At 34.9% G+C, this 27,478-nt stretch overlaps 2 protein-coding genes and 2 long non-coding RNA genes across 9 annotated transcripts; 3 read left to right on the top strand and 1 right to left on the bottom strand.

Annotated features, from left to right (window-relative positions):
• The first annotated feature begins 88 nt into the window (after nucleotides 1–88).
• LOC106160190 (coatomer subunit beta) lies at nucleotides 89–27,427 on the top strand. 3 transcript variants are annotated; one of them, XR_015331927.1, is made up of 26 exons: nucleotides 89–216; nucleotides 1,066–1,120; nucleotides 2,471–2,566; nucleotides 2,843–3,072; nucleotides 3,235–3,404; nucleotides 13,681–13,795; nucleotides 14,073–14,165; nucleotides 14,328–14,465; nucleotides 15,182–15,301; nucleotides 15,578–15,685; nucleotides 15,930–16,076; nucleotides 16,404–16,549; nucleotides 16,881–16,977; nucleotides 17,203–17,257; nucleotides 17,417–17,528; nucleotides 18,097–18,217; nucleotides 18,460–18,531; nucleotides 18,776–18,931; nucleotides 19,206–19,295; nucleotides 19,499–19,588; nucleotides 22,157–22,301; nucleotides 23,087–23,206; nucleotides 23,671–23,906; nucleotides 26,410–26,559; nucleotides 26,773–26,915; nucleotides 26,965–27,427. XR_015331927.1 is itself a non-coding variant. In XM_087001092.1 (25 exons), exons 3-25 carry the CDS (start codon nucleotides 2,476–2,478, stop codon nucleotides 26,842–26,844), a joined length of 2,874 nt encoding a protein of 957 aa, XP_086857218.1. In that variant the 5' UTR covers nucleotides 89–216; nucleotides 1,066–1,120; nucleotides 2,471–2,475; the 3' UTR covers nucleotides 26,845–27,427. The 3 variants fall into 3 exon arrangements, 2 of the variants coding, with proteins under 2 accessions (XP_086857218.1, XP_086857219.1); XM_087001092.1 differs by having other exon boundaries at nucleotides 26,773–27,427; XM_087001093.1 differs by having other exon boundaries at nucleotides 163–212; nucleotides 26,773–27,427.
• On the bottom strand, nucleotides 4,020–12,175 carry LOC106178036 (phytanoyl-CoA hydroxylase-interacting protein-like). 4 transcript variants are annotated; one of them, XM_087001103.1, is made up of 4 exons: nucleotides 11,767–12,175; nucleotides 7,221–7,510; nucleotides 5,890–6,163; nucleotides 4,020–5,051 (listed from the first exon to the last, which is right to left on the bottom strand). In XM_087001103.1, the coding sequence occupies exons 2-4, from the start codon at nucleotides 7,488–7,490 to the stop codon at nucleotides 4,399–4,401; spliced, it is 1,197 nt and encodes a 398-aa protein (XP_086857229.1). In that variant the 5' UTR covers nucleotides 7,491–7,510; nucleotides 11,767–12,175; the 3' UTR covers nucleotides 4,020–4,398. The 4 variants fall into 4 exon arrangements, with proteins under 4 accessions (XP_086857229.1, XP_086857228.1, XP_013416488.2 ...); XM_087001102.1 differs by lacking the exon at nucleotides 11,767–12,175 and adding an exon at nucleotides 11,472–11,556; XM_013561034.2 differs by lacking the exon at nucleotides 11,767–12,175 and adding an exon at nucleotides 8,781–8,798.
• On the top strand, nucleotides 7,369–8,731 carry LOC147764826 (uncharacterized). The gene is made up of 2 exons (XR_015331934.1): nucleotides 7,369–7,476; nucleotides 8,045–8,731. It is a non-coding gene; the product is annotated as an uncharacterized LOC147764826 (long non-coding RNA).
• Nucleotides 23,913–26,022, top strand: LOC147764827 (uncharacterized). The gene is made up of 2 exons (XR_015331931.1): nucleotides 23,913–24,678; nucleotides 25,430–26,022. It is a non-coding gene; the product is annotated as an uncharacterized LOC147764827 (long non-coding RNA).
• Nucleotides 27,428–27,478: the final 51 nt, after the last annotated feature.

Below are 27,478 nucleotides of genomic sequence, written 5' to 3' on the forward strand. Positions count from 1 at the left end.
TATAACAAGACGCACCCTGATATTCAACGGTAATTTATCAAAATTAATGTATGCGTAATTGAAATTTAAAGTCTGATTGTCATAAAATGTATTTAATTCCTCGGTGATACCAAAATATCATCATATGGCATTACTTCAACACAAGTCTATCTTGGATATTTTGTCTCGTCCCTCCACGCTAATTTCACGAGATTTAGCCACGTATTCTGCCGGTAGGTAAGTAATGCAGGCAGCTTTATAAAGTATCGCTTTATTGCTACTGATTTTATGATTTTTATATTATATTCTTGTGAATAATATAAAGATATAAAAATACATATATACTTACATAATTAAACACTATACGATGATCGTTGTTTTTGGACGTAAGTTCACCCTCCCAGCTCCTGTAACCTAATATAAGATGTCGGTCGACTTAGCCTTAGTCTGTAAGGGTCTCTACTTGTCTCGTGTTAGACAGCCGGGACAGCCGTTTTAGATCTAGCCTTAGCTACATAAGACGGCTGGTCCGGGCACCAAATCTTTTTTTCTTTCTTATGGTATATCAGAAAAATATTAGAATGTGCCAAATATAAACACAAGTTTTATCTTCTGAAAGGTCTTTTTATCCAGAATATTATACTTTTGGAATTTTGATATTATCTCTAAATTAATAGAAATATCACAGTTTTTTAAATAGCAACATTAGAGCAAATGTGTCCTTCCATTTTAGCCATAAAGCTGTGACCACTGAGCACTTTTGTGCTACTTTAGAAACATACGTTTTCTTAATCTATTTTCATGGGCTTTGTTGCATAAGATCACAAATGTTCTATACTTTCACAAAGTATAAAAAAATTAGGTGAAGAGAAATTTTTGTATAGGTTGTTAAACGAGGTGCCTCAGTGGTTGCTGGTCACAGGCAAGCAGGCCAGTGATGATGCAGGACAAGATTGGCTGTGGCGCCTCTAGTGCATTCTGATATACCTACTTAAATGAGTGTCATAACTGGTAAACTAACTTCCCTGTATATTTCAGTTCATCAATATTTCTCAAGTCAGTAATTTTTCTTTTCATTGAAACCAGTGAATTCTGAAACAAGGCAAACATAAATTTTGCTGAGCTTACAGCCAGAAAAAAGGTAAGAAATCCAAAATTAACTATCATTATCAAGTGACAATGTGCTAAGTGGTATATATGGAAATGAATTCATAATGATAATTAATAAAGATGCCAACCTATATTGTCATAATAGCATTGTAACACAAGTGCAAACATTAAAAAAACTGGTTGAAATATTGGTTTTTAGTTCAGGAGAAAATTATTGTACATTCTTACTATTTTTTAAAAGGTTTTTAATAGGGGTCAGTAGAATTGCAATTTGCCAAACCAAATCATAAGGCTAAAAGCTGGCTCTGACAGGAGTCAGTCATGTACATGATATTTCAGGATAACTATTTGTGGTTGTTTGTATCCTTGTTGGATGTTTTTCAAAGAGACCCTATTTGATTGGAAAATGATAAATTTATACATATTGTTAGGCCTTTCCCCTTGGTTATGTAGCCAAGGGTTACCCCATTTAAGGTGAATGAAAAGAGAAGAGTAGTAACTGTACACGCATAATTTTTGGTTTTGTTTGTTGGATGGATAAAAAAATGCACCAAATTTGATATATTAATAACTCATTATTGGTTATGTAGACTTTATTAAAATTCATCACAAACCTAACCACTTTTGACACATGAAAGTTATCACTCATGAGTGGAAACTTTCATGTAAAGTTAAACTTGATTGCAAATCGGATATTGTTCATCGAGAGAGGACTGGACAGCTGCTTAGGCCCCATTCCCATAGATGGCATTGGTCTAAGTAGATCAATCCAACTCTGTAGAGACTCTTGCAATCAGTTAAAAAGATAAACAGGTGACCTCTTGGTGGTAAGTAGAATACAGAAAAGTTTGTGATTATTCAAGTATGTTGGAAACAAGAAGAGGCGTTCATTTAAGTTGATTGCACTCATCGAGAGCTGGATTGATCTACATAGACCTACTAGTATGGTGTCTGTGGGAATGGGGTTTTAGCCTCTAAGATGACCTTAATGGCATGCAATACAGTTATGTTTTCTAGATAGAGGCCAGGCCCATAGCTGGGGAGGGGGGGGGGGTCGAGGGGTTAATCTACATTCATGAAGATTTTATGGTAAAAGGTCCATTTTTTTTCAGAAAAAGAACCCCCTTTTTGAAATTGCTGGCTAAAGGCCTGGAGGCTATGGTGGTTTGGGTGGAGCCATCATCCAAGAGACTGCAAAATGCTTTTCCGTAGTGCAGATTCAAACTATCACTAAAATGTATTCTAATGCTTAGTAAGACAGTTTTATAGGTTCAAAAGATGAATATTGTAGCAGCTATTTTGGATGGAACTGTAGTACAACATGTATAAGATGAACAATTATTACTTTACAAGTCAGATAATGGATATGTTCTCTTTGCAGTCACTATGGCCAACACGGAGCAGGGGTGTTATACCCTCATCAATATTCCATCCGATTCAGAGCCACCAACCGAAATGAAATTGAAAGAGGACCTTGGTAAATAAAAGTTGCAAGTTGATTTCAGTTTAGTTATAGTGTAGTCATTTAGATACAAATCAAACTTTTCTCTGTTGGCTGGTTTTCGGGGAAAATATGATTTGATTTTAAAATGCTAGAAAATGTTTGTTTTGCACAAATGTAATAAATACTTCTTATATCAATTTGAATAATTGTATGTGTGCTGTAGAATATGGAATTAGGTGGCGATAACTTTCAAACTTTCCAAAAAAAAAGTTGAAAAGATTTAAACAATTGTTTAATTTTGTATTTTAGAGAAAGGAGAGACGAAAACCAAGATTGAGGCCTTGAAAAAGGTGGTCCTGATGATTCTAAATGGTGAAAAGATGCCTGGCCTTTTGATGACTGTCATCAGGTTTGTGATGCCTGTACAAGACCACACTATCAAAAAGCTGTTGCTTATCTTCTGGGAGGTAGTACCCAAATATTCAGGAGATGGCAAGCTGCTGCAGGAGTTCATCCTTGTATGTGATGCATATCGCAAGGTAAGACTGATTTTATCCATTGTCAAAGTAGAGGAATAGTTAAGAAGACGTTTTACTTTGAAAAAATATGCATTATGAAGTATTTGGTCCATTTCTGTTGCCATAGCCAATAGGATGAGTCATGAAGGGAATTGTACTCATAGATCGCTTTCTCATTTGTAGGATCTCCAGCACCCCAATGAATTTATCAGGGGATCAACCCTCAGATTCCTCTGTAAGTTGAAAGAACCAGAACTTTTAGAGCCCCTCATGCCAGCTATCAGAGCTTGTCTAGACCATAGACACTCTTATGTTAGAAGAAATGCAGTGTTGGCAATTTATACAATCTACAGGTGAGACTTTATCATCGATTTTTTTGTGTTTAATGTAGAAGAGAGCAGTGGAAAAGACTGAAACTTAATCTAGAGATAAAAATTTTGTGAAATAGATTATTTATGTAATTTACAAAGTAATTGATTCATATGAATCCCTATAAAGGATTTTGTCTCTTTGACATTTTTGTAAATTTTTTTTTTTTGTAAAAAAAAAGAGTATTGGCATAATTGACTATCAGTTAACAGGGGTCTGTGGGCGGGGCAAAAAAAAATTAAGGAAAATGTGTATTTGGTAGTACCATAGTACAGATATAACAAACGGATCTTCCAAAAAGTTTACTTGGAACAGTTCTTCCAAGTGCCCAGTTTTGTCATTATATCAATTAATAAGGAAAAATTGATGCCATGAGTTCAACTTCCACTACAACTGCAATGTCTGTGGATAGGAACAAATCGTTGTTGAGTAACACATTGAAAATTTTAAATTTAATTTTGTAAGCAAATATTGGGGGTGGTCCAAACGCTTAATAAAGAGATTTGACAGATGTTATGACATGGTTCCTGTCCTTCAGGACTTAATGTTAAACCCATTGCATGTAACACGTATGAGAGACAGTAATAAGGCAAAACACAGAGGGTTAGAAAATGTTTCTTTAATGTACAACTATTACTACATAAACTGCCTATACCAATATTGTAACTTAGGCACATGAATATAAAGATCTAATTGATTACTTCTGTTATTTCTAGTAATGCCCGTTGCACAATAAAGTAAATAACAGTGTGCCACTTATAAAATTACCTTGCAGTTGCATGATTCAGTATTCATATTATTCGTTTTGGTTGTTATTGTATACAATCACTGCTTCAGTAGCCTCGACATTTTATTATTTTTAACTTGTAAGTCACTAAATAATTTTATTTTTCTGCAAATCTGTGCATTTTTGCTTCTGTACACGATCAGAAAATGTTTTCTTCATGAAAATTACTATTACTTACATGTAAAATTGTTTCACAAATTACAAATGTGACATTTTGGGTTCTTAGGAATTCCTTCTGGTCTGGAAGTACCTGTGCTAGGCACACTAACAATTAAACCTCGAAAGAGATAAGGCCAAAGGTTGATATTTTCCGTGTAAAAGATTTCAACCCAAATATTTCCTGAAGTATAGACACGCCTTGAATGTTCTTCCCGGGCTTTCATGAAAAATAAGTTATCATAGGGATCAATTGTAAGAAGTCTCCCCCTGCAAAACTGGTCTGCTGTTGATCCAGCTAAAGTGAGCACAAGGGTTACATAATGTGCTTTCCTGTGGCAGTAAAAGTCAGCAAAATAAAGATTTGTGCCTGTCACAAACAGGTCGGATGCTGGGATATTCACTCTCCTTGGACCAAAAAATGACCTGAGAGGAGGAAGGCCTGTCTGCAGGTCAGGGTTAGAGGCAAAGAACAGTCCATCAAGTTTTCCATTAATTGGTGACCCTTGGTCTCCATTGTAGTCTTTCTTGTATATCTTCATTATTCCATCTTTTTGAAAGATGTCCTTGAAGTATTGCACAGTTTTATTACGATACAAGTATCTGCATGGGATGATTTTACCACCACGATTCTTTGTAAAAATATTTGCCCTTTTCAACAGTTCCCTCAGTTCCAAAATACTCAGCTCTGCAGAGAAAAAATTTGAGCATAATTACAGATTGGCTGTTATAGTCAACAATATCTATTATTCACCAGCTTTAACCTTTTATGAGAGAAAGATGATTCATACTTTTGAGGTAAAAAATCATGAGCAAATTTACTAGATGAATAGTCTGTATTGGTCATGCTAAATGAGAAAAGGATTAATTAATGCTTTTTGATTATTATATATGAAAAGAAAGGTCCCAGTTTTTTTTTTAAACAACGTTTATTCAAAAGAATGAAGTGGAGGCAAGGTGCTGGAAGCATTATATGCTCTCCACAAAATTAAATTAAATAAGTAAATAAATAAAACAAATGGATAGGTATATACATATATACAACAGAGTAAATGTAAAACTTCATATATATCAGGAGCACAAGTTAAGTACAGAAAGAAAGAAGAGGAAAAGAGATAGTACCTATTAAGTGATAACAAAGTTTACGAGAAGAAAATTTGCAACAGTGTCGAAGATAATTTCAGTAAGAACATACATTTTAGAAAAAAAACTTTTTGTTTGAAAACATATCAAACTAATACTGTTTTACTCAATTTTAAGCATGTTAAAGTATATTTTAAAGGCTATTTAGCATAGTAAATATTCACATGCATGTCTTGTCCTTTTTGAGCAGTTTTGAATGCTTTAAAGTGATGAATGCTCATTTATAGAAGGCTTTTTAAAAATTATATCTTAAAGACAGTGACTTTGTATTGTCCTTATTAAGATGAAAACCACACACACATAAAAAAGATAAATAAATGAATAAGAAAAATAAATATTCCTATCTTTAGTGGGACTTTTGTTTGCATACATAATTATCTTACCTGCACGGAAACGTAATGCACCAAGATATGCGTTGCTATCAATTGCATAGCCTGTAAGTTTGTATTCTTGTCCAGGCTTCAGCTTGAATTTTATGATTTTGTCATCGCCACAAACATGAAGACTCTCACCAATGTAATGTTTGCTAGTGTTGACCAAGTCAAGATGAAACCACTTGCTTGAGGGATTAGGATCTGAGGTTTGAATTTTCACGTGGACACGGCTGGCACCTTTCTCTAGTACCCTAAGTTGGTATAGTGGTTGTTTAAACACTGACTGAAAATAATGATAAAACATCTTATTCCCCTTTTTTCTGTGATATGTTGAATAATGATTCTGACATGGATGCTTTCTATGTGATGCCACGGGGTGTAATGAAATCTTTTTATACTTTCTTAATGGTAACTTTTATAAGGCTCAAAACGCAATCAACAATTCCATGGTTTGTGTCAGCTCTCTAAAGTCGCTCAAAGAAAACCAAAGGACACATAATGACCAGTTTAATGGTTTATTTGTTGACGCTCTCTAGCTACATCATCTACGTTAAGTCTCCAACTTTTAAACCATCTCCCATGGCTCGTTCCCGTCTTCCTAGCTCTCCTGAGTGGTCTCCCTAAGTCTCCCTCAATCTGAACTCCAGATGTTAATTCTGAACGTCTTATATACGTATTTCTTATCTGTGTTGCACTATTTGGTGGTACATAGTAATTTTAATTATTCAAATTGCACACGTCCACTTACGTTATATAATTACAGGTAAGGCCATAAAAAGAGTCGAGTGCACAAGTAAGGGACTACATTCAAATTAATTAACAAGTCTGGGTATTATATTTGTGAACTGAATAGGGGCTTTGTAGTTTACTTGCTTTAAAACATGAACAATATCTTTTTGATATAAATAAAATTTTGTCAACTTACAAAATAGTTACATCTACAGTTTACATAAGTACATAAGTTTGACTGAAGTACTGTTTTCAGTCAGATTTGGTCAACCTGTCTCAGTTGGTCACCTGGTTAAGAATTTAGAACACCATGTTTAACCAGTTTCTCCTTTTGTTGTCCTGCCCACTTCTATTCATTGACAAGTTGAGGTTATTTGCATGCTGATATATTAGCTTCTTCAGATGAGAAACTCATGAACAGCCTGATTGCTGAGATGTGCTTTAGCTACATACGCTGACCAAGTTTGAGTGGAAATGTGACACAATTTTTTTGTATCTCTAAACCATGGTTAATTGGTAAGGGACATAGTCTGTTAGCTTTGTGTTGGGCGAGTCTATTATTTATTGCATCCCTGTAGTAGACACATTGTGCATGAGAAAAATGAAATTACCTCTGGTCTTTTACATCCAAATTGAGATGTGTTACTTTTCTCTCTTCTGTGATTTTTGTAGGTTGAGATGAAAGCCTCATAATAGCTTCCAAGTGGGAACCACATTGTGTGTCTGAACTGATTTTTTGAAAGTTTGTGAATGGATTGTTTTTCACTTTGCAGTTCAGTCACTGTCAAGAAGAAATGTTGATCGGTTTCACATTTAGTCCAATCAAATATAACTTTCATTGTCTCCTGTTGATTCTCTTGCCATACAGTAAGTTTCAACATTTTCAAAAATTGATCTCCACCTGTAAAGAGAAATAGAAGTTAGGTGTTTGTAACATTGTGTAAAATATAGAATGTTAGTTCTCTTGTTAAAGAGGTATAAAGACATCCTGCAGGTTACTTACTAACACTGCCCTTAAAAACATGGCTTTAAAGAAAGGACCACGGGCCACATAAACAGGTGGTGACATAATCTTAAATCTTTATTTCTCAATACTTTTGCCACTATATAGCAGAGTATCACTGAATTTTGAGTTACCCACTGATAGTAATAACTACGGTTTTTCAACTAAAGCAACTTTTGTATTATATAATATAAGTTTGTGTTATAGTATTTGAAAGCTGTTGATTGGAGACTGATTTTTGTAGTTGTAAATCATTCCTAGTCTGTAATAGCAATTAACTGTTGATATCATGATCTCCTAACTGTTTTGGTTTAAGATGCTCTTTGGAAAAGCATTGATATGAGCTGAATACCATTACTACGATGAGCAAATGTAGGAGTAACATGGTCCTCTTTAGTGAACTTTTTTAATTTTTCCTATATTTATTTATAGTGGTAACAACCGTTCCTTGGAAGTAGGCTAACATCACATCCATCTTTCCATTGATGACAGTATGACTATACCAGAGGAATGTGTGACAAGGCATCAGCATTTCAAACTTACCCCCTGGCCTCGTTTTCACAAAAAAAAACTTAAGTTGGAATACCTGGCTAACATCTTTGTTATGCCCCTATTTCACGCAGACTATGAATCCCACGAATCGCCAGGAATTGACAAATTTCAGGATTCGTGGTTGAATCGTAATCAGTTCATGAAGTTCTTAACAGATCTGTATATATTCGTACTGAGTTCTTGCAATTCTTGATCAATCACAAACTGATTACGATTCAACCACGAATCCTGAAATATGGGCATTACCAACATTAAATGGACACAAGCCCATATCTTACCCTATCAGGAACAGTGTTACAGCACTCTCATGGTAGTCCTAGTCAACTAAACCCGAGAACTGACTAAAGTTTTTTTTTTACTTTGTGAAATGGGCCTGATCTATCATATTTTTTCACTATTTATTTTTATGTTCACTATTCTCCTTGTTTATATACCCTGTATCTACATCATTGCTTATTCCAATGAAAGAAGTGATAAAGTTCTATTGTTGTAATGTAGGTTAGCTAATCAGATAGCTTACAATGTTAAATAAAGGGGTGACCTTGGGCATTGGGAACAAAAATATTAGTGTGGTTAATCAACTTGATCTATACATCAAGAGTTTTTAAATACTTACCAATGGAACTAGTCTATCAAGTGTCACAATCTGCAATACCCAGAGACATACAAGTTGAAGAGCAATTTTTTTTTCTACTTGCCTTACAGGCCTCATAATAAAAATTGCCTGGGTTAATAGTGCTGTGACACTTTTTTGCCGTCTAAGGTCAACCATCTGCTACGTGTTCAGCAATTTTATAAAGTGCCTATTAATTTGTTCTGATCAAGAAGTAAGTAACTAGGTTAGGGTTGATAAGTGAAACATGTTGCAGATGTGTTATGTAAACTTAAATCGACTCTATGACAGCTTGATAAGCTTCTGCTCTGCCCTGTTTTTTATCGTCAATTAAACTGCACCTTAAATTGGTGTAAGATACTGATTCATTTGCATTTTAACTCCAAAACTTCTCCAGCAGGTACACTGTAACGCTGTTAATGTTATCGATAGCTGTCCTTAATGAGGATGACACAATGAAAAAAATCAAGATATTATCTCGGATAAAAAAATGTACCTGCCAATTCTATTCATGTCCATTGCGCAATTTAAGGTCATTTAACTATTACTTAGCTCGTAAACATGGAGATCGTTCGCGGTCCAAATGGGACGAGATGGCAATTTTTCACAACTTCAGTTGAGAATCTTTCGCGTAATATCTTCATCTTCATGCGATTTTGAGAAGGCAATTTCCATATTTGTTCTGAGCACTTTTTTCCTCAAGATCATTTGTGGGAGATCGTTCACGATCTGAGTGAGACGAAAAGGCAAGTTTCAGATCTTTGGCAGGAGATCGTTCGCATCGGAGGCAAGAAACTTTCATATTAGTTCAAGGGACTTACGAACTTCGTTCGCGAGAGATCATCAGCGGGAGATCATTATTTTAAACCCCTCCTGCTTTGAATTTTTAAAAAATATAAATTTTCATTTTATCTTTAACCCCTCCCCCTGCCCATGGCATATCTTCAGCAGAGAATCATTTGCATAATATCATAAGCAGATCGTTCGCAATCTGAGCAAGACGAGAAGGCAATTTTGTTATTTGTTCAGAGGGCATTGTTCACGTAAGATCATCAGTGGGAGATCATTCGCCATTTGAGCGAGACAAAAAGGCACTTTTCATATCTTCAGTGGGAGATCGTTCGCGATGTAAGCAAGAATAAAATGCAATTTTCATATTAGTCGTTCAAGGGATTAAGGATCTTCGTTCGCGGAAGATCGTCAAAGGGAAATCATTATATTAAACCCCTCCCTCCCCCTTTTAATTTTTTAAATATATATATTTTCAATGCTTACTCCAGTAAAAAGAAAACTATTTAAAGTATTGTTGTTTATGCAGAGTTTTTGTTGACTATGTGGGTTAACTATGTAGAAAGCTGTTGAGCTAGAGCTTATTGTGGTAAAATGAATGTGGTAAAGTGAATGTGAATTTGAAGTTTGTACAGGACATTCTGGTTACTTTCCAGAATGTGCTTATGTCTCCAAGGCCATTTTGATTACCCTCTGCCACGCCCACTAAATGATTTTTCACTAGATATTCACAGATAATGTCACTCTTCTAACTGTGGCTGGTGGAAAATGAGGGTAGGGAATACCTTTTGCTTTACGCGTGATTGGCCTTATTTTTTGAGCGCGATGCGTTATTTGAGCCCAATATTCTGCTTGAAACATGATTCAGGTACTACTTTGTTTAATTAGCATTACAGAAATTTGTTCTAGAACATCCCGAACTTTGCATCATTATTGTAAGGTGATCACTCACTGGAGATAAATTCAACAAACTCTTCAAACAAGGAAGGTAGAAAAGTGGAAATGTGAGTACTTCGCTAGTTTTCGGATGCGTATATATATTATCACCTTAGTCTCTGTCGCAGGAATCCTGACCAATGAGAATGGCTGAATATCTCTAAGCAGACGATTCCTGTCATTCAACACACGAAATAAATTATTCTGGTAATGTTAAAAATTCCTGCAAGTATGGCAATTTTCTATCTTAATGAATGGTGATAGCTTTCAATTCAGGCTCGTGATTGGTGATTGAACTGAATATATTTTCGTGATTGGTGATTGACCTGTTTTAATTCTTCGTGATTGGTGATTAAGGGGGGGGGGGGTATTCTCTACCCTGTACCTGTCATATCTGCCGCCCTCATAGAGGATACCTTTTGTTTTCCTTGAATAGATTTAATCACTGAAATTTGAGTTACCCACTGATAGTGAAAACTACCATTTTTCAACTAAAGCAACTTTTGTATTATATAATAAAGTTTGTGTCATAGTATTTGAAAGCTGTTGATTGGAGACTGATTTTTGTAGTTTGCAAATCATTCCGAGTTTTTAGTAGCAATTAACTGTTGAGATCATGATCTCACTTTTTTTGTATAAGATGCTTTTTGGAAAAGCATTGATATGAGCTGAATTCCATAACCACGATGAACAAATAAAGGAGTAAAATGGTCCTCTTTAGTGAACTTTATATTTATTTATAGTGGTAATAACCGTTTCTTGGAAGTAGGTGGACATCACATCCATCTTTCCATTGATGACAGTATGACTATACCTGAGGAATGTGTGACAAGGCATCAGCATTTCAAACTTACCCCCTGGCCTCATTAAAAAATAGAAAAAAAACCCAAAAAACAAAAACACTTATGTTGGATTCCCTGGCTAATATCTTTGTTACCAACATTAAATGAACACATGCACATATCTTACCCTATTAGGAACAGTGTCACAGCTTTCATGGAAGTCCTAGTCAACAAAGCTGGAGAACTGACTTGAGTTTTTTTTTTTATGAAACCTTATTCTCCTTGTTTATATGGCCTTACCTGTATCTAGGTCATTGCTTACTCCAATGAAAAAAGGAATAAGTTCTATTGTAAGTTATAATGTAGGTTAACCTATCATATAGCTTAGGTTTTTAAATAGAGAGGTGCCTTTGGGCATTGAGAGCAAAATAAATGTTAGTAGTTAATCAATTTGGTCTATACAACAGTTTTCAAATATTTACCAATGAAACAAGTCTGTCAAGTTCCAGAATCTGCAATTCCCATGACATATAATTTGAAGACCAAATTTTTTCAACTTGGCTTTCAGGCCTCATAAACAAAAATTGCCTGGCTGTAACCTCGTTGCTGTGACATTTTTTTTTTTTTTTTTGCTAAGATCAACTGTCCGCTACATGTGAAGTAGTCTTAGGCATTGTTCACATGAAAAATCCAAATTCCAAAAATCCATTGGTGGTATGTAGTGATCACGGTCTGTGCCCTGAATACCCTGGGGCTTAATTAACTAACAGCGCGAGCGAGTCGTTTCCAAAACTGTAATTAATTCTCAGCTGCGCTCGGAGGAGATTCTGATACCTGGACGCATGGGCAGTAGTATTTCTTGCCATCAGATCATGACGGTTGCACTCATATCTGTTGTGTGTATATTTGAAGTGAAATATGTTGCTGATGTGTTATGTCAACTTAAATCAACTCTATGACTGCTTGATAACAAGCTTCTGCCTTATTTATCATCAATTTAACTGGTATTTAAATTGGTGTAAGATAGTGATTGGTTTGCATTGTAAATCCAGAACTAAGGAAGATACTATCAAGAAAATTGATAGTATCAGGCTGTGAACTTTTATCTGGTCCAGCATATGAGCCCGAATTACAAAGTTCCAGTGAAGATGCATTTGAAGTCAATTTTTAGCCACAAAAGCCGGCTAAATGTCAGCATATAGAATTAAATAGTATCACTTAGAGAAATACCACAGGATTTTATTTCATATTGCCAAATGATATTTGAACGAATATTTTATCCTTACTTTCTTTGCTGTCCATAACTGAGGCAGATAAGTAGGTCAATTTATAACCAATATTTGATGAAGGACATTTTTAAAGCTCTTTACAGTTTATGGCTTATCTGATGATTAATTTTATTATCCCATTTTGCTTGCCCTCTACCAGGCCCACTGATTAAATGGTTTTTTACTAAATATTCCCAGATAATGTCTCTGGCTAAATATGATAAATCTTCTAACTGTGGCTGGTGGAAAATGTACCTGTAATATCTGCTGCCCTCGTAGAGGATACATTTTGTTTCCCTTGAATAGGTTTATTGAACCAAATATCTTATTGTATATTTGGGCATTGTTGTGATCTCCAATAAAAACACATTGCAGTCTGTAAAAGAGTCTATGTAAAAATAGAACACATTGCAGTCTGTAAAAGAGTCTATGTAAAAATAGAACTTTTAAAGGTAGGGTTCCATTGTTATTACGTGGGTTTGCAATACAACTAGTAAGTAAACTGTGATTGATAAATGGATTTTCACAAATTTGCACAGTGAAGTTCTTTCTTTTGGAAGAGAGTTTGTGGCAGGCCAAAAATATTGCTCAGGGTTGGACAGCAAAGAAATACTTCTGCTATTTAGCGGTTAATCAACTTGTTAACCAGCTTGGTCTCATTAACAATTTTCATTCTTTAGCAAAGTCTGTCAAATACTGAAATATACCCAAGAGACCTACCTGTGGTTGACCAATTTTCACTTCTTGGCCTAATAGGTTATAACCTCAATGCTGGTAATACTTTTTAGCAGACAAAGGCTTATCAAGTGTCATCAAGATTATTTATTCTACAAAGAATTATCAAAATTTTTTCAAGGCTGAATGAATTTAATTAAACAAAGTTATGGTGAATGCAAAATAATGATTTAACTTGCAATTGAAGCTACATTCTTCTTTATTTGTTGTTTGTGAAACCTCTCTTATGTCTTGTATCTGTGCACAACAAAAACATACTGATAATCCCTAAAAAGGTGTCACAAAAGATATTAAGGAGACATCCTAGAAGTTTAAGATAATAGCCTTTAATGGCTACATGCATTCTACATGCATTTCAACATAATATCTTAATATCTCAATATTTTTTTTCAGAAACTTTGACTTTTTGATCCCTGATGCTCCAGAGTTAATTGCCAATTTCTTGGAGGGTGAACAAGATGCATCCTGCAAGAGAAATGCCTTTATGATGCTGATACATGTTGACCAGGTACTTGGAAATGACTGTCTGTTATATTTCATAAGACCTTGATCAATCTATCATACTTTTGATTCAGGCTTTGCTAAACTTTGTTTAATACTTGTTTTTAACAAATGTGAATCTATGGCTTTCACAAAATATTAGCCAAATTACCTTTGGAGTGTGTTTATAATTAATATCAAATGTTACTTATTACATGTAAATTGATTTTGAATATGCCTTGGATGTTTGCAATATACAATGTCTGTTATAAGAATTTGAAGACTTGCAATTGAATATTTCTCAGGAGCGTGCTCTGACCTACCTTGTAAGCTGCATAGACCAAGTGACATCATTTGGAGACATTCTCCAGTTGGTTATAGTGGAACTTATCTACAAGGTAATAAACTGTGACCCTCGAGTTTTAGTTGGGAAGTGTGAAAAACTATGTATATTTAGAATGTATTAAAGAATTTATCAGTGCCCTTCTTACTTTCCCTCTCCCCAGTTTCAAGGTGTGTCATTCTTATTTTCATAAATGCTCATTTTCCTAATGTGTTAGGTGTGCCATGCCAATCCATCTGAGAGATCCCGCTTCATTCGCTGTATTTACAATCTACTGAATTCCTCCAGTCCAGCTGTGAGATATGAGGCAGCCGGCACCTTGGTCACTCTATCCAGTGCTCCAACAGCAATCAAAGTGAGTAGAGTAACAATCCAAATGAATTAGACAGGTTTGTAGTGATCAAAGCTAAGCTTTAAAATATGTAAGAACATCACTGGTTGACAAAATTACATGAGAAATAGGTTTAGTTCTTTTTTTGGTGAGTAAATTACCTTTAGTTCTTATCTTTGCACTGACAGAATGTTTCCCCATTTTGAATTTATAATGCTTGCAAGCAAGGGCCAAGGACCAGGACAATTTTTTCTTAAAGATGTAAACAAAGTCAGTTTTTTGCCACAAAAACCGACCAAATGCCAGCATATAGTTTCAAGTAGTGTAACTAAGAGAATTACCAAAGAGCATTTTTAATTTTACCCAAAAATGATGTTTGAACAGATTTTTTTACTAGCATTCTATGCTGTATGTCAATGGGACAGAAAAGTAGGTCTCGAAAGTAGGTTAAATTTCCGACCAAAAATTTAAAGAAAGGAGCAGTCTAAAGCTCTTTTATGGCTGATAGAATGATCTATTCAATTTATCCCTTGGCATGTCAAATTTATTTGATTTGTACAAGAAATAAGTAGAAGTTGTTTACATGTGTTACTGGGAATCCACGCTCCACTGATGCTCGGTTCGTATGTACCTTTAAAAACCTCCTTCCAGTCTTGGAGGGTAACTGTAAGCTGGTGACTCTATAGATGTTACCACTTTTAACATTGGAATAATAATAATGTAATTTCCTATTATTTAAGGCTGCTGCCAGCTGTTACATTGAACTTATCGTAAAGGAGAGTGACAACAACGTGAAACTTATTGTGTTGGACAGGTTGATTGCCTTGAAAGAGGTACCATCACATGAGAAAGTGCTGCAGGTGAGTGTGAAACTGTACCTGTAAACAGTATATTTTATAACATGATTAGTATAATCTCTCTGTAAGCCACAAAGGTAGTCAGTAAAAGTTATTATATAAGTTTTAAGTAAGAGGAATATTGATGAAACTTTTATACCTCTTTTGTAGTCTACTGGCCAAATTCTCTCTCTCTTTCCTAGGAAATTGTACTTGTTCTGTATGCCAAATTTTATGTGTATCAGAAGTAGTAAGGGTAAATTATGTTATCATGGAGGTCATATTTTGTTATTTTACTAGGAACTTGTAATGGACATCTTAAGAGTGTTGTCAGCTCCTGATCTTGAAGTACGCAGAAAGACTCTGGAGTTATCACTGGACCTTATCACATCAAGGAATGTGGAAGAGGTACCTATTTATTTGAGGAACTTTGATTTTGAATTAAAAATATTTACAATGAAATTTAAACTTATGATTAATTTTGGTCATTGGAAACTTTAGATATCGTGATGAACAAGAGATTGTAAAAAGAAATGGCCAATGCAGTCCCGTGGTTTATCTGACTTGAGTAGTTGTATTTTAAAGTGGAACAGCTTTACAGTGCATGCAACTTTCATAATCAGAAGGTAATTCCTCCTATCTTTCCTGTCAGATGGTTTTGGTTCTGAAGAAGGAAGTGGTGAAGACTAACAACACAGTTGAGCAGGAGGACACTGGCAAGTACCGCCAGCTATTAGTCCGTACCCTCCACCAGTGCTGTGTGAGGTTCCCTGATGTGGCCCAGACTGTTATACCAGTGGTATGTACTATTGTGGCAGGAGGTCTGAAAGATCTTTTCACAATTAAACTGACATAGACAGAAAAAGGTCTAAGACATAATCAACAACGAGATTGCACAGAGACCCATGTCATAAAATAAAAGATGATAGTAATATATGATACTAATTTCCAAGTACTTAATTTGGCCTTTCTTGGAGATCAGTTAATCTTTTAGTGTCAGGTCAAGGTGTATCAGTCTGCTCCATTTAATGTCAGACGTTATACTGTAGCTAAAAACTTGGAAAAGAAAATTGGCATTTAAACATGAAACTGAAAATATTTAACATGCATTTTGTATATATTACAGTTGATGGAGTTTTTGAATGATGCTAATGAACTGGCTGCTTTGGATGTGTTGGTGTTTGTGCGTGAAGCCATGCAGAGATTTGAAGACCTGCGCCCTCTTGTGGTCAATAAGATGCTGGAAGTTTTCTCATCAATTAAGTCTATCAAGTATGTTTATGGTTTAACCCAGGTCTTAAGCATCATTATATAATTTATCCTATTAAAGTGATTGAGGTTTAAGAGAATTGATAAGTCAGATATAGTTTACAGCTTTAAGTATTTAATCAGTTAAGGAGAAATCAGACAAGATCCAAAAACTGCAGGTTTCAAAATTTTGAAAGAGGCAGTTCTGTTTTTTTTTTTTTACCATACCAGGTAATTTTATGTATCTTATCATTACTTTGCTATGATAAACTGGTACTTGTGTCTGTCTGTATACCAGACTATTTTGTCATATTTTTCATGTTATTTACCATGTTCTTTTTAACTATTACTGTAGGGTTTTTCGCGGTGCCTTATGGCTGCTTGGAGAGTACTGTATCAGCAAAGATGACATTCAGAGTGTCATGACTGAGATTAGGCAGTCTTTGGGAGAGGTGAGAAGATGGTTTGAGTTAGAATGGAAAAATTAATAATCAGATATTGTAAATGTTATGTAATTATTGAGTTTGCTTAAGAAAGCTTTCATAATTGGGATATTTTTGGTTGAAATTAGCAAAAAGTGTGTGCTCTGTATCTAAAACGTTTTCATTCAACTTTGTCTTAGTTATGATAGATCTTAATTGATGCAGAATTATGAAGTTCATTGGTATTTTTTCCAGATTCCAATTGTTGATGATGAAATAAGAAAAGCTGCAGGAGAAACTAAGGAAGATGGTAAGTTGTGTTAATAATTTTAGATAATTTTCACTAAAAATCTAGTTGCATATAAAATGGACTTCCAGATATGGATGCGCAAAAAGTTGTCTCAACATAGTTTCAAAGTGCAGAACAGCTAGGAATTTCTTCAAACTTGCTGTTAATCATTTGATCCAGAATCCCAGGTGGCCCAGACTGGCACAGTGCAGAAGTTGGTGACAGAGCTCGGGACTTATGCCACTCAGAGTGCATTTAGTACTGTCTCTGCTACCAAGGGGGCAGAGGAGAGGTAAGACCTTTTTTACATACGTATACAGATCTCTCAATAGAACTTTCTTCTATATAGAATATTTCACACTATGGAATGATATTTGAAGTGTGCAGTTTTGTACAAACAGTCTATATTATAGCTATGTAAATTTTATTAGGCTGAAACATAAACAAATACTTCCACTGTATGTTTTTATAATGTATGTTTTTAGAAATCAATATTATCATTGTGCAAGCTGGTATTGCACTGACGTCCTGTAGTATATTAGAATCTTATGCTTCAACATACTAATGTACACAATCAAAAAATGTTTCATTTACAGTGAATGAAATTTCAAAATATTAGGGTGGTAACAGAATATAATTGTTCAAATAACTTTGAATTTACATTCAGTCCTATGCTTAAGCGAACTGTAGTCAGTATATCATTGGCCTTACTGTATGCCTTACTGTAAGCATGAATTTTCCATTCATTACTTAAGCTGTGGCATGCTAAATCAGAATTATGTGATAATTAACATTTACTCCTGCCCATGATATGCTCTTCTCTGCCATGTTCAGCTAAATGCTATTTACTCCAATACCAGGCCACCATTGAGGAAATGGCTGATGGAGGGAGACTTCTTTATTGGTGCTGCCCTGGCCAACACCCTCACTAAGCTTGCTTTGAGATACACCCAGGTTGTCACAGAACCGAGGAGACAAAATGTAAGAATTCTGGAGCAAGTTTTCAATGTTATAAAACCAAAAATAGATTTAAACAGCATTTGCTGTATATAAGCATTTTCTTTGTTTTCCAAAGTAAACTGATAAATTGGGGAACTTGTCTTAATGAAAGTTTTCAAAAGTTGAGGTATTTTGTGTTTGAGTGAGTGAGTGTTTTATCATCATTGCCTAAGTTGCAGACTGAATTCATGACTATTTGTCTTTGTTTTGTTTTTATTTTCCAGTCATTTGTAGCAGAGTGCATGCTGATTATGTCTACTATTATTCACTTGGGGAAATCTGGCCTTTCTACTCTGGTAAGACAATATGTTCTATAAAAATGTCATGCATTTTATATTATCTAGAAAAAAAAACATTTGAGAATATACTGCACATGAGAATTTCTTATCTATTTATTATGTTGTAGTAACTGCAATTTTAGGCTAATTCTAATTGAACACATCAACAAGCATTGGATTGGCTTCTAGTTTTGAGAGACTTTTTGTTTGAAATTACATTTTGCAGTGTTCATTGTAGCTAAATATGTTTTCTACATTTAAGCCCATCAATGATGATGCCCTGGATCGCATTGCCCTGTGTTTGAAAGTGCTTTCTGAGAGATCCCCCAAGATGTACGAGATCTTCAACCAGCTGTGCAGAGAATCCTTGTCAGGCATGCTGGCTGCCAAGGCAGAAGATGAGAGGCTCACACAAAAGGTACTGTAATGTTTTCTTCCAGGAAGAAGGACAAGGGAATTATACCGATATAATTTCCTGGAAGGACCAAGGCTCTTTAACTAGTGTATCTAGTAAATGTTACAAGTGCTATGAATCCTGAGTGATAATTTTTAGCATGTTTTATCATATTTGAAGATTTAAGGCTAGTTGATTTATGCTATAAATGTTTTATTTAAACATTTTCTAATCATTTAAAGAAAATGACAGGTTGTCCCAATTTCTAGACCTTCTATTGCAATATTTTCATTTCTAGGCATCTGAATCTAAAACTGTGAAGATTCAAGCTGATGATCCCATCAGCTTCATTCAGTTGGCTGCTAAGAATGAATTTGGAACCACAGAGGTATACCTATTCTTTTACAATCCATAAACTTAATACTATGTCAGGAGAAATAGTCAGTTTCTGAATAATAATAATAATAATAGACTAGTTTTGTCCGCATAGATTGATTATCACATTTGTGTAAAATAGTAACATATACATACTAAAATATGTTTAACAAGTTTCTTATCCTCATTAACTAGTTTTTGTTGAAAAAATTTTAGAACATGTTTGAGCTGACCATGTCCCAGGCCTTAGGCACTGTACCTGGAAAGAAAGAAACAGACCCACTATTGTCATCAAAACTGAACAAGGTAAGACATTGGATTTTTTGTTTGCTATTGATTTTTACCTGAGTTTTACTTTCACTTTCTCATAGCATTGAATTAGAGATAATTGTACCACCAGCGTTAGCGCTGGCGGTACACATGGTTTTAGTTCCGTCCGGTCCGTTCCGCCAGCTCAGCCGGCTCCGCCGGCTCCGCCACCATGTTACCGTTACCGCTTCTCCTCATAGACGGTAAGGGCCCCCATACCCATCTCTTGGATTTAGGTCACCTATAATCTCAACTCGTTCCACGTAAAATTTGGGCTTTGTCGGTATTGGGGTCTAGGTGTGGCACTCATTGCAATGCACCCTTGTCCAAAAATGGCAAAATTAAATGCTAATTATCTACCCTACGGAAGGAATTATGGGAAAAATTTCTACAGATGGCTTTCCAAAAGTCATATGTGTAGATTTCAAATATGCCCTTGGATTTGACCTTTGACCTTTATTTCAAGGTCAAACGGGCAAAAATTTTCAAAAAAATGAATTTTTTTTCGAAAAAAAATTTATTTGCGCTGTTATTCAGACACCACACAGACTTAACCAATAATATTATTGGAAAATGTTACCCTTCAGGTCATCTTTCATCTGTGTGAATTTGGGGTCAATCGGTGCATTTTCACAGGTGTAGCGGCCATAAGATACCGAAACTGAAAACTGTCTTTAATTCGGGAACCATTAATGCTAGAGACCCATTCTTTTTTGCATTTTGTAGAGCATGTAAAGCCCAACACTGGAGGTGGTCTCCGTTTTTTTGTATTCCATACGGTTTTCGAGTTACGCTGTATCAAAAAGTACATATTGGTGGTGAAAGCAAAATGTGCAGTACGGTAATGGATAATAAATTTTGAACTCCGGAAAAATAAAACATTAGGCTTGGCAAAGCAGACAACTTGTGGTCAAAAATGACATTATTTCATAAAATTTGAACATCTGGAACTTCAGAGCACCTCCCATTTCAAGAATTTTGACCAAAATGACCTTTTCTTTATTTTAATTAATTTTTTCTGTAGGACATTTATGGCACATTATGGTAACTCCGAAATTATAACATTTAGTCCCTTATATCTCCAAAACTGGCAGAGATAGGTCCATAGTTACTATTGAAGTTGAATAGGAAGTCATGTACTGGCAATCTTACTGTGACCTTGAAATTGACCTTTGACCTACTTTTCACCATGAACTGAACTTTGCAAATTTTGCCTCCCTTTTATCTCCAAAACTGGCAGAGATAGGTTCATAGTTACTATTGAACTTGAATAGGAAGTCATATACTGGCAATCTTACTGTGACCTTGAAATTGAGCTTTGACCTACTTTTCACCATGAACTGAACTTTGCAAATTTTGCCTCCCTTTTATCTCCAAAACTGGCAGAGATAGGTCCATAGTTTCTATTGAACTTGAATATGAAGTCATATACTGGCAATCTAAATGTGATCTTGAAATTGACCTTTGACCTGCTTTTCACCATGAACTGAACTTTGGAAATTTTGCTTCCCTTTTATCTCCAAAACTAGCAGAGATAGGTCCATAGTTACTATTGAAGTTGAATAGGAAGTCATATACTGGCAATCTAAATGTGACCTTAAAATTGACCTTTGACCTACTTTTCACCATGAACTGAACTTTGCAAATTTTGCTTCCCTTTTATCTCCAAAACTGGCAGTGATAGGTCCATAGTTACTATTGAAGTTGAATAGGAAGTCATATACTGGCAATCTAAATGTGACCTTGAAATTGACCTTTGACCTACTTTTTACCATGAATTGAACTTTGCAAATTTTGGTTCCCTTTTATCTCCAAAACTGGCAGAGATAGGTCCATAGTTACTATTGAACTTGAATAGGAAGTCATATACTGGCAATCTAAATGTGACCTTGAAATTGACCTTTGACCTACTTTTTATCATGAATTGAACTTTGCAAATTTTGGTTCCCTTTTATTTCCAAAACTAGCGAGATAGGTCCATAGTTACTATTGAACTTGAATAGGAAGTCATATACTGGCAATCTAAGTGTGACCTTGAAATTGACCTTTGACCTACTTATAATCATGAACTGAACTCTGCTAATTTCTTTCTCTTTTAACTCCAAACCTGGCAGAGATAGGTCCATAGTTACTATTGAAGTTAAATAGGAAGTCACATACTGGAAATTTACTGTGACCTTGAAATTGACCTTTGACCTACCTTACAATGAACTTAAATTTGATTGTACTATTTTAAGTTATATATATTTTTTGCGTATTTTTAAAATTCTTGTTGATTGCATTTTTACAGCTTGTCAAGCATAAGACTAGTGGCTGTGTCCCTTATTTTGCGTATGTGGGGGTCTATATGAATGCGCTTGCTCCAGCTGGTGGTACAATATTCGGAGGCGGTATCGCCTCTCTGATCCTCTAGTTTATTGTGGATTTCACCAAAGGGGAAATTCATTATCAGGGTTGTGTGGAATGTTGTTATTATTACAAAATAATAAGATAAATATAAAATATATATAAAATATAAATAAATATAAAAAAGTGACTAATATCATTCCTTGTCATATGCTTTAGGTGACCCAGTTGACGGGATTCTCTGACCCAGTGTATGCTGAGGCATACGTCCATGTCAACCAGTATGACATAGTGTTAGATGTCCTCATTGTCAACCAGACTTCTGACACTCTCCAGAATCTGACACTGGAACTGGCAACACTTGGTAGGGGGTACATTTCCGCTTTTGTCATACTTTGTGATACTTAAAACATTTTATTAATGTGTGTTTTTAAATTGAAACAGGGAACTCTTGATAAGGTCTCTCATTATTGTTCAATCATGTTCTAGGTCTTTGGATATTTTTGCTGTGCATGCATTTGCAAGTATGCACACTTCATAGTAAAATTTAAGTCTTTTTAATATGTTTTAACCAGTAGGTTTTCATATTTATTGAAGGAATAGAAATTCTTCATTTCCACAGGACCCTATGCTGCTGTTTTTTTTTTCAACTTAAATTTACCCTTCCTTTTTTCCTTATAATATACAAACTTTGTGGCATATTTGTTCCAGTGTCCAACTGCAACCAGATAAACCCCTGTACCATCAGCATATTAATAGATATTAGAATGTTTTAAAACTTGCACTTTTAGGCATATGTATAGTGAATGTTTTTTTTTTCGTTTGTAGAAATGATTAAGACTTGCATGGCACTTCTCCAACTATAACTTAAAACTATTTTAAAATTCTGAAAGAAAAAAGAAAAGAATAACTTATCACCTTAATTAGTGCTCTTTGATATGTATGGATTCCCATGATAGCATATTGAACAATGATGCATGTTGAACATAATGGAATTATTTTAGATTTGCATAGATCCTTAATGAATACCATTTTTGCCCAAATTGAATGGGGTTCTTTTAATGGGAGCAGCATTGTTGCCATCTCCCGTTCTAGTATCCACCAATTGACTTTGCTATTTAATTATGCTAAAATATTTATTTGATTCAGGTGATCTTAAACTGGTTGAAAAACCACAGCCGGTGACTATGGGTGCACATGATTTCTGCAACATCAAGGCCAACGTTAAAGTAGCCTCCACTGAAAATGGAATCATCTTTGGAAACATTGGTAAGTATGTTCACAAGCAAAAACAAGAACTGTGATATTGTGGACATGTGCATGTTTAAATGGATAACAAATCTTTGTATGAAATTCATGTTTCACAATCAATACATTGTGAATAACTTAAATAAATATATTTGAGCTCCGTGTTTCACAATAAATGCATTGTAAATAACACATTCTCTTTTACCACCAAAATGGCAGTTATCAGAATTATTTTGGGATCTGTCTGTGCCATCAGACCACTAACTTTCATAGATGACTATACTCAGTAATAATCTCTTAAAAGATTATTTAAAAAAAACATGGACTAACTATGACTGTCAAAATGAATTCATTAACCAATGGCAAGTGTAGGAAAATTGTTTTTTACTCCAGGAAATCCAAATTTTCACTAAAATTAATTTATTATGTATTCAGATTTGACTTATAATCTGTAGATGACTTAAATGATAATTTTCCTTACTTAGTATATGATGTGAGTGGAGCAGCCAGTGACCGCAACTGTGTAGTGCTGAATGACATCCATATAGACATTATGGACTACATAGTGCCTGCCTCGTGCACAGACACAGAATTCAGACAGATGTGGGCTGAGTTTGAGTGGGAAAACAAAGTCAGCGTCAACACTAATATATCTGATTTGAAAGAGTATCTGGAACACTTGATCAGCTCAACCAACATGAAATGTCTCACACCTGAAAAGGTAAACTTGGGCTTCAAAATATCATGTACTTCAGGAAATTGGTAAATCCTGTTTGTTTGCAGGTAAAGGTTGGTATGTGGTATTATGAAACCGTATATTGTAGTAAGTGGGTGGCAGTTTGTTTTCACTGATATTGCTGTCATCATTTTAAGTAATGACATTATGCATATTGACTGCAAACCCCCAAAATTGATTTATATTTGATACATATTTTTCTGTTCTTGGCTTTATTCAACATAATAGTTATAGACAATGGTTTTATTATTACTCCCAGTTAAAGTACCATGTTAAGTAATCCATTATATAAAAAGCACTAACTTGGCATCTAGTAGCAGGGCTCGGCATAAGGCACCGCCCGATTGTCCGGGACAACAAAAAATTCTGATCGGACAAGTAAATTTCAAAGTTACCCGCCCGACGGGACAAGTGGTTTAAAAATAAGCTTATACTCTGTAAACAAGAGAAAACTGGTTATGACACATATTAAATGTAACTAAGAATGAAATAAATTAATTTCACTTAAAAAAGCGTTGAAATTGAACCACAAAGGTTGCGTTACTTGCGTATCCGTGTACTCTACGCATTCCGACGTCTATGAATGATCGGTGTGCATTTCTCACCCACTCGCAATCCGGTCTCAACCGGGTCACAATCGATACACGTGTTACACGATGCTGAAGTTACAGCCGAGCACAAACCAGCTACCTGGTAAAGCCAGCAAGCGACCGAACAGCAGCAATGAAGATAATAAAAAGGAATGGGAGGGGAAAAGGTGAGAAAGTTTCTTGAAAGCTGGAAAAGTAAATGGCCCTTGTTGGAGCACGATTGGTCAGCCATGTTCTGTGCAACCTGCAGGAGGTTTCTGGACTTAGCAGACATGAAAGCTTCTCAAGTCATTTCTTAAATCTATGAAACATTTTATGTAAGAGACATCCTTCCATATTTATTGACTTAAACAGTTATTGAGTGTAAAGTTTCCATTTTATTTTGAACGCCAAAATGCGAAAATCTATGCCATCGTAAAAACAACTACAGTACGTGACAGTAGTCACTATCAGTTCTTGAGATATTTAAACATTAACGCCCGTACGTTTTTAGCTTTTTCTTGTGTTTCATCTTATTAGTTCATAGATCAGTTTTGTACACTATTTAGTCCGTTTTGATAATAAATTCAGCTTGTCCAGTTGGCGACTCAAATACCCTGAGCTTCAAGCCAGTTGCGGGTTTTTATTCGCGTTTTAAACTTTATACTGGTCGCCATCATTACTTACCCGCATATTGGGCCAAGATAGCGGTAAGAATAAATTCACAAGACTGAAGACAAGACTTAAGAATAAATTCTGAGTCTGAAGCTCAGGGTACAACTCAAAGGAAAGTTATGCACATTTTTTGTCTATCATGACCTTATCACTGTTAAAACTACCTTAATCAGCAACATATGATATAGTATTTTTAAAGTCTAAACAAATATCCCTCAAATTGTCATAATCTTTAAGGTGATGATTTTTTTTTCTTATTTTTAGATCTTCATCAATGTACCTTGGAACCCAAGCCTTTAGGTGTGATGGCTTTCCTGCACATGAACAAAGTAAACAGCACATTAAGTGTTTTGGTGCAGCCCGAGTAGCAACTGCAATTTCAGTTTCATTTGTTAAAAATGCTGGTCATTACAAAAAAAGTCGGCATTGAGTCTTAGCATTAAAACACTTTTTGTTGAGTGTCTATATATTTGCCAGCTTTGCTGTTTAGTTGAAACACAGAATTGAACAAAATCTTAGAAGTAATACTGATATCTCTTTGCAATTTATTTCATTTTTGCAATCACAGTGCCAGGGTTCATTATTAACACATAAATGACTTACCACCCAGATTATGTCCTTAATCTCAGAACTTTCCACCTGGTTATATCATGAACCTCTGTTTTAATCACACTTCATTATGTCATGAAACTCTGTAATCAGAGTATTATTAGCAGTTTAATTTAATCTAATGTTTAGCTATTTAGTTAGGCATATGCATGTATAAGTATAAAAGTAAATTGGGGAAAAGTATGTAAGATAGACAAAAGAGAGATGAACAGTATGGGAGAGAAATAAACATGAGATAGAAAACGTTAGACTCCTGTTGTTATATTCCCTCTCCCTGGACATCGGGCAAGTAGAAATCACAACCGGACAACCAAAATTTTTGTCAACTTGTCCGGTGGACAACAACTCCAAAAAAAGTTATGCCAAGCCCTGTCTAGGATGTAAATGCAGCATGCTTTTGAAGTCTTCCACCAAGAACTATTTCACCTTTATGGTAGCAATTTTAACATGCACAGTATTCAAATTTTTTTTTATTTTCAAGTGAAAATGAAAACACTTATCCCTGTTGATACAAATTCATCTCTGCATTTACCAAGTGTTTGAGATCATGGCCATAGGCTTAGTCAAACTTCTCATTGCAATTACAGTAATTGAAGTTGATTAAAACAATTGGATACAATGCTTGTTTCTTTCAGGCTTTGGATGGAGAGTGTGGTTTCATGGCTGCTAATATGTATGCTAAATCTATATTTGGAGAGAGTGCTCTTGCCAACATCAGTGTTGAGAAACCAGCTCAGCCTGATGCCCCAGTGACTGGACACATACGAATTAGAGCAAAAAGTCAGGTAAATATATGAGGAACAATAGAAAACTTTTTTTCATAATTTCATTTCCCTTTTTGGCAATAAACTTATTCTTGCATTTTAAGGCATTTTGTATGTTGAAAATCAACTGTTTTAACTTATAGATAGTTTCACCCAGTTATATTACCAGAATTTATATCTAAGTTACACATTTTGTTGAAAAAATCATATGCACTGATTTCTTTTCATTTGCAGGGTATGGCATTGAGTTTAGGAGATAAAATCAACCTTTCACAGAAAAAGCAGCTCAAACCTCAAGGGATGTAGAGCAAGATTGAACTGGAAATTTAGCTCTTGATAGACTTTGCTACTGAAACCTTATAACATGCATTATCTTCAGTTTAATAAAGACATTGAGTTGATTAAGATTAAGACTAAAATGAGTCAAGTTATATCCTTATTACGGTTTATGAGTGATTAATTGTGTCTATGGTGTAAGAAAAAAATCTGTAACACATTTATATATGAATTAGATGGTTTGTATTGAATGCTTTGTATTACAGTATTGGTACCCTCTACCTGATAGATAGATTTTTACGGATATTCACAGATATGTCTCTAGCTAGATAGATTGTCATTTTAAGCTCAAGTCATGACAATCTATCTAGCTAGAGACATATCTGTGAATATCTGTAAAAATCTATCAGTCGCCCTGGTAGAGGGTACAGTATTGGTATTAGCCTGTAGATAATTAAATTACTGAACTTTAAATAGGGACTGGGAACTCAAATTATAATTACTGTTGTGTATGAATGTGTTTATCTTTAAAAATGTTTATCATCTGGACTGGAAATTGTTTATAGACAAAAACTATGATTACAAAAAATTAAATGTTCATTTTTAAGACTGATGGAGTGTTACATTTTCTTTAGTTATTATTATTACTATTATATGGTTATGA

Source organism: Lingula anatina, chromosome 1, assembly GCF_051362555.1.
Source record: "Lingula anatina isolate TDL-2025a chromosome 1, LinAna3.0, whole genome shotgun sequence".
NCBI classification, from domain to species: Eukaryota; Metazoa; Brachiopoda; class Lingulata; order Lingulida; family Lingulidae; genus Lingula; species Lingula anatina.

What these genes read in the sequence shown, in the direction of transcription:
- LOC106160190 (XM_087001092.1), top strand. Translation starts at nt 2,476, where the DNA reads ATGGCCAACACGGAGCAGGGGTGTTATACCCTCATCAATATTCCATCC. An exon ending in TGCTGATACATGTTGACCAG is followed by an intron (nt 13,796 to 14,072) that starts GTACTTGGAAAT and finishes AATATTTCTCAG; the next exon opens with GAGCGTGCTCTGACCTACCT. An exon ending in AATGTCTCACACCTGAAAAG is followed by an intron (nt 23,907 to 26,409) that starts GTAAACTTGGGC and finishes TGTTTCTTTCAG; the next exon opens with GCTTTGGATGGAGAGTGTGG.
- LOC106178036 (XM_087001103.1), bottom strand. Translation starts at nt 7,490, where the DNA reads ATGTTGAAACTTACTGTATGGCAAGAGAATCAACAGGAGACAATGAAA. An exon ending in TTGGATGTAAAAGACCAGAG is followed by an intron (nt 6,164 to 7,220) that starts GTAATTTCATTT and finishes CATTATTTTCAG; the next exon opens with TCAGTGTTTAAACAACCACT. An exon ending in TGCATTACGTTTCCGTGCAG is followed by an intron (nt 5,052 to 5,889) that starts GTAAGATAATTA and finishes TTTTCTCTGCAG; the next exon opens with AGCTGAGTATTTTGGAACTG.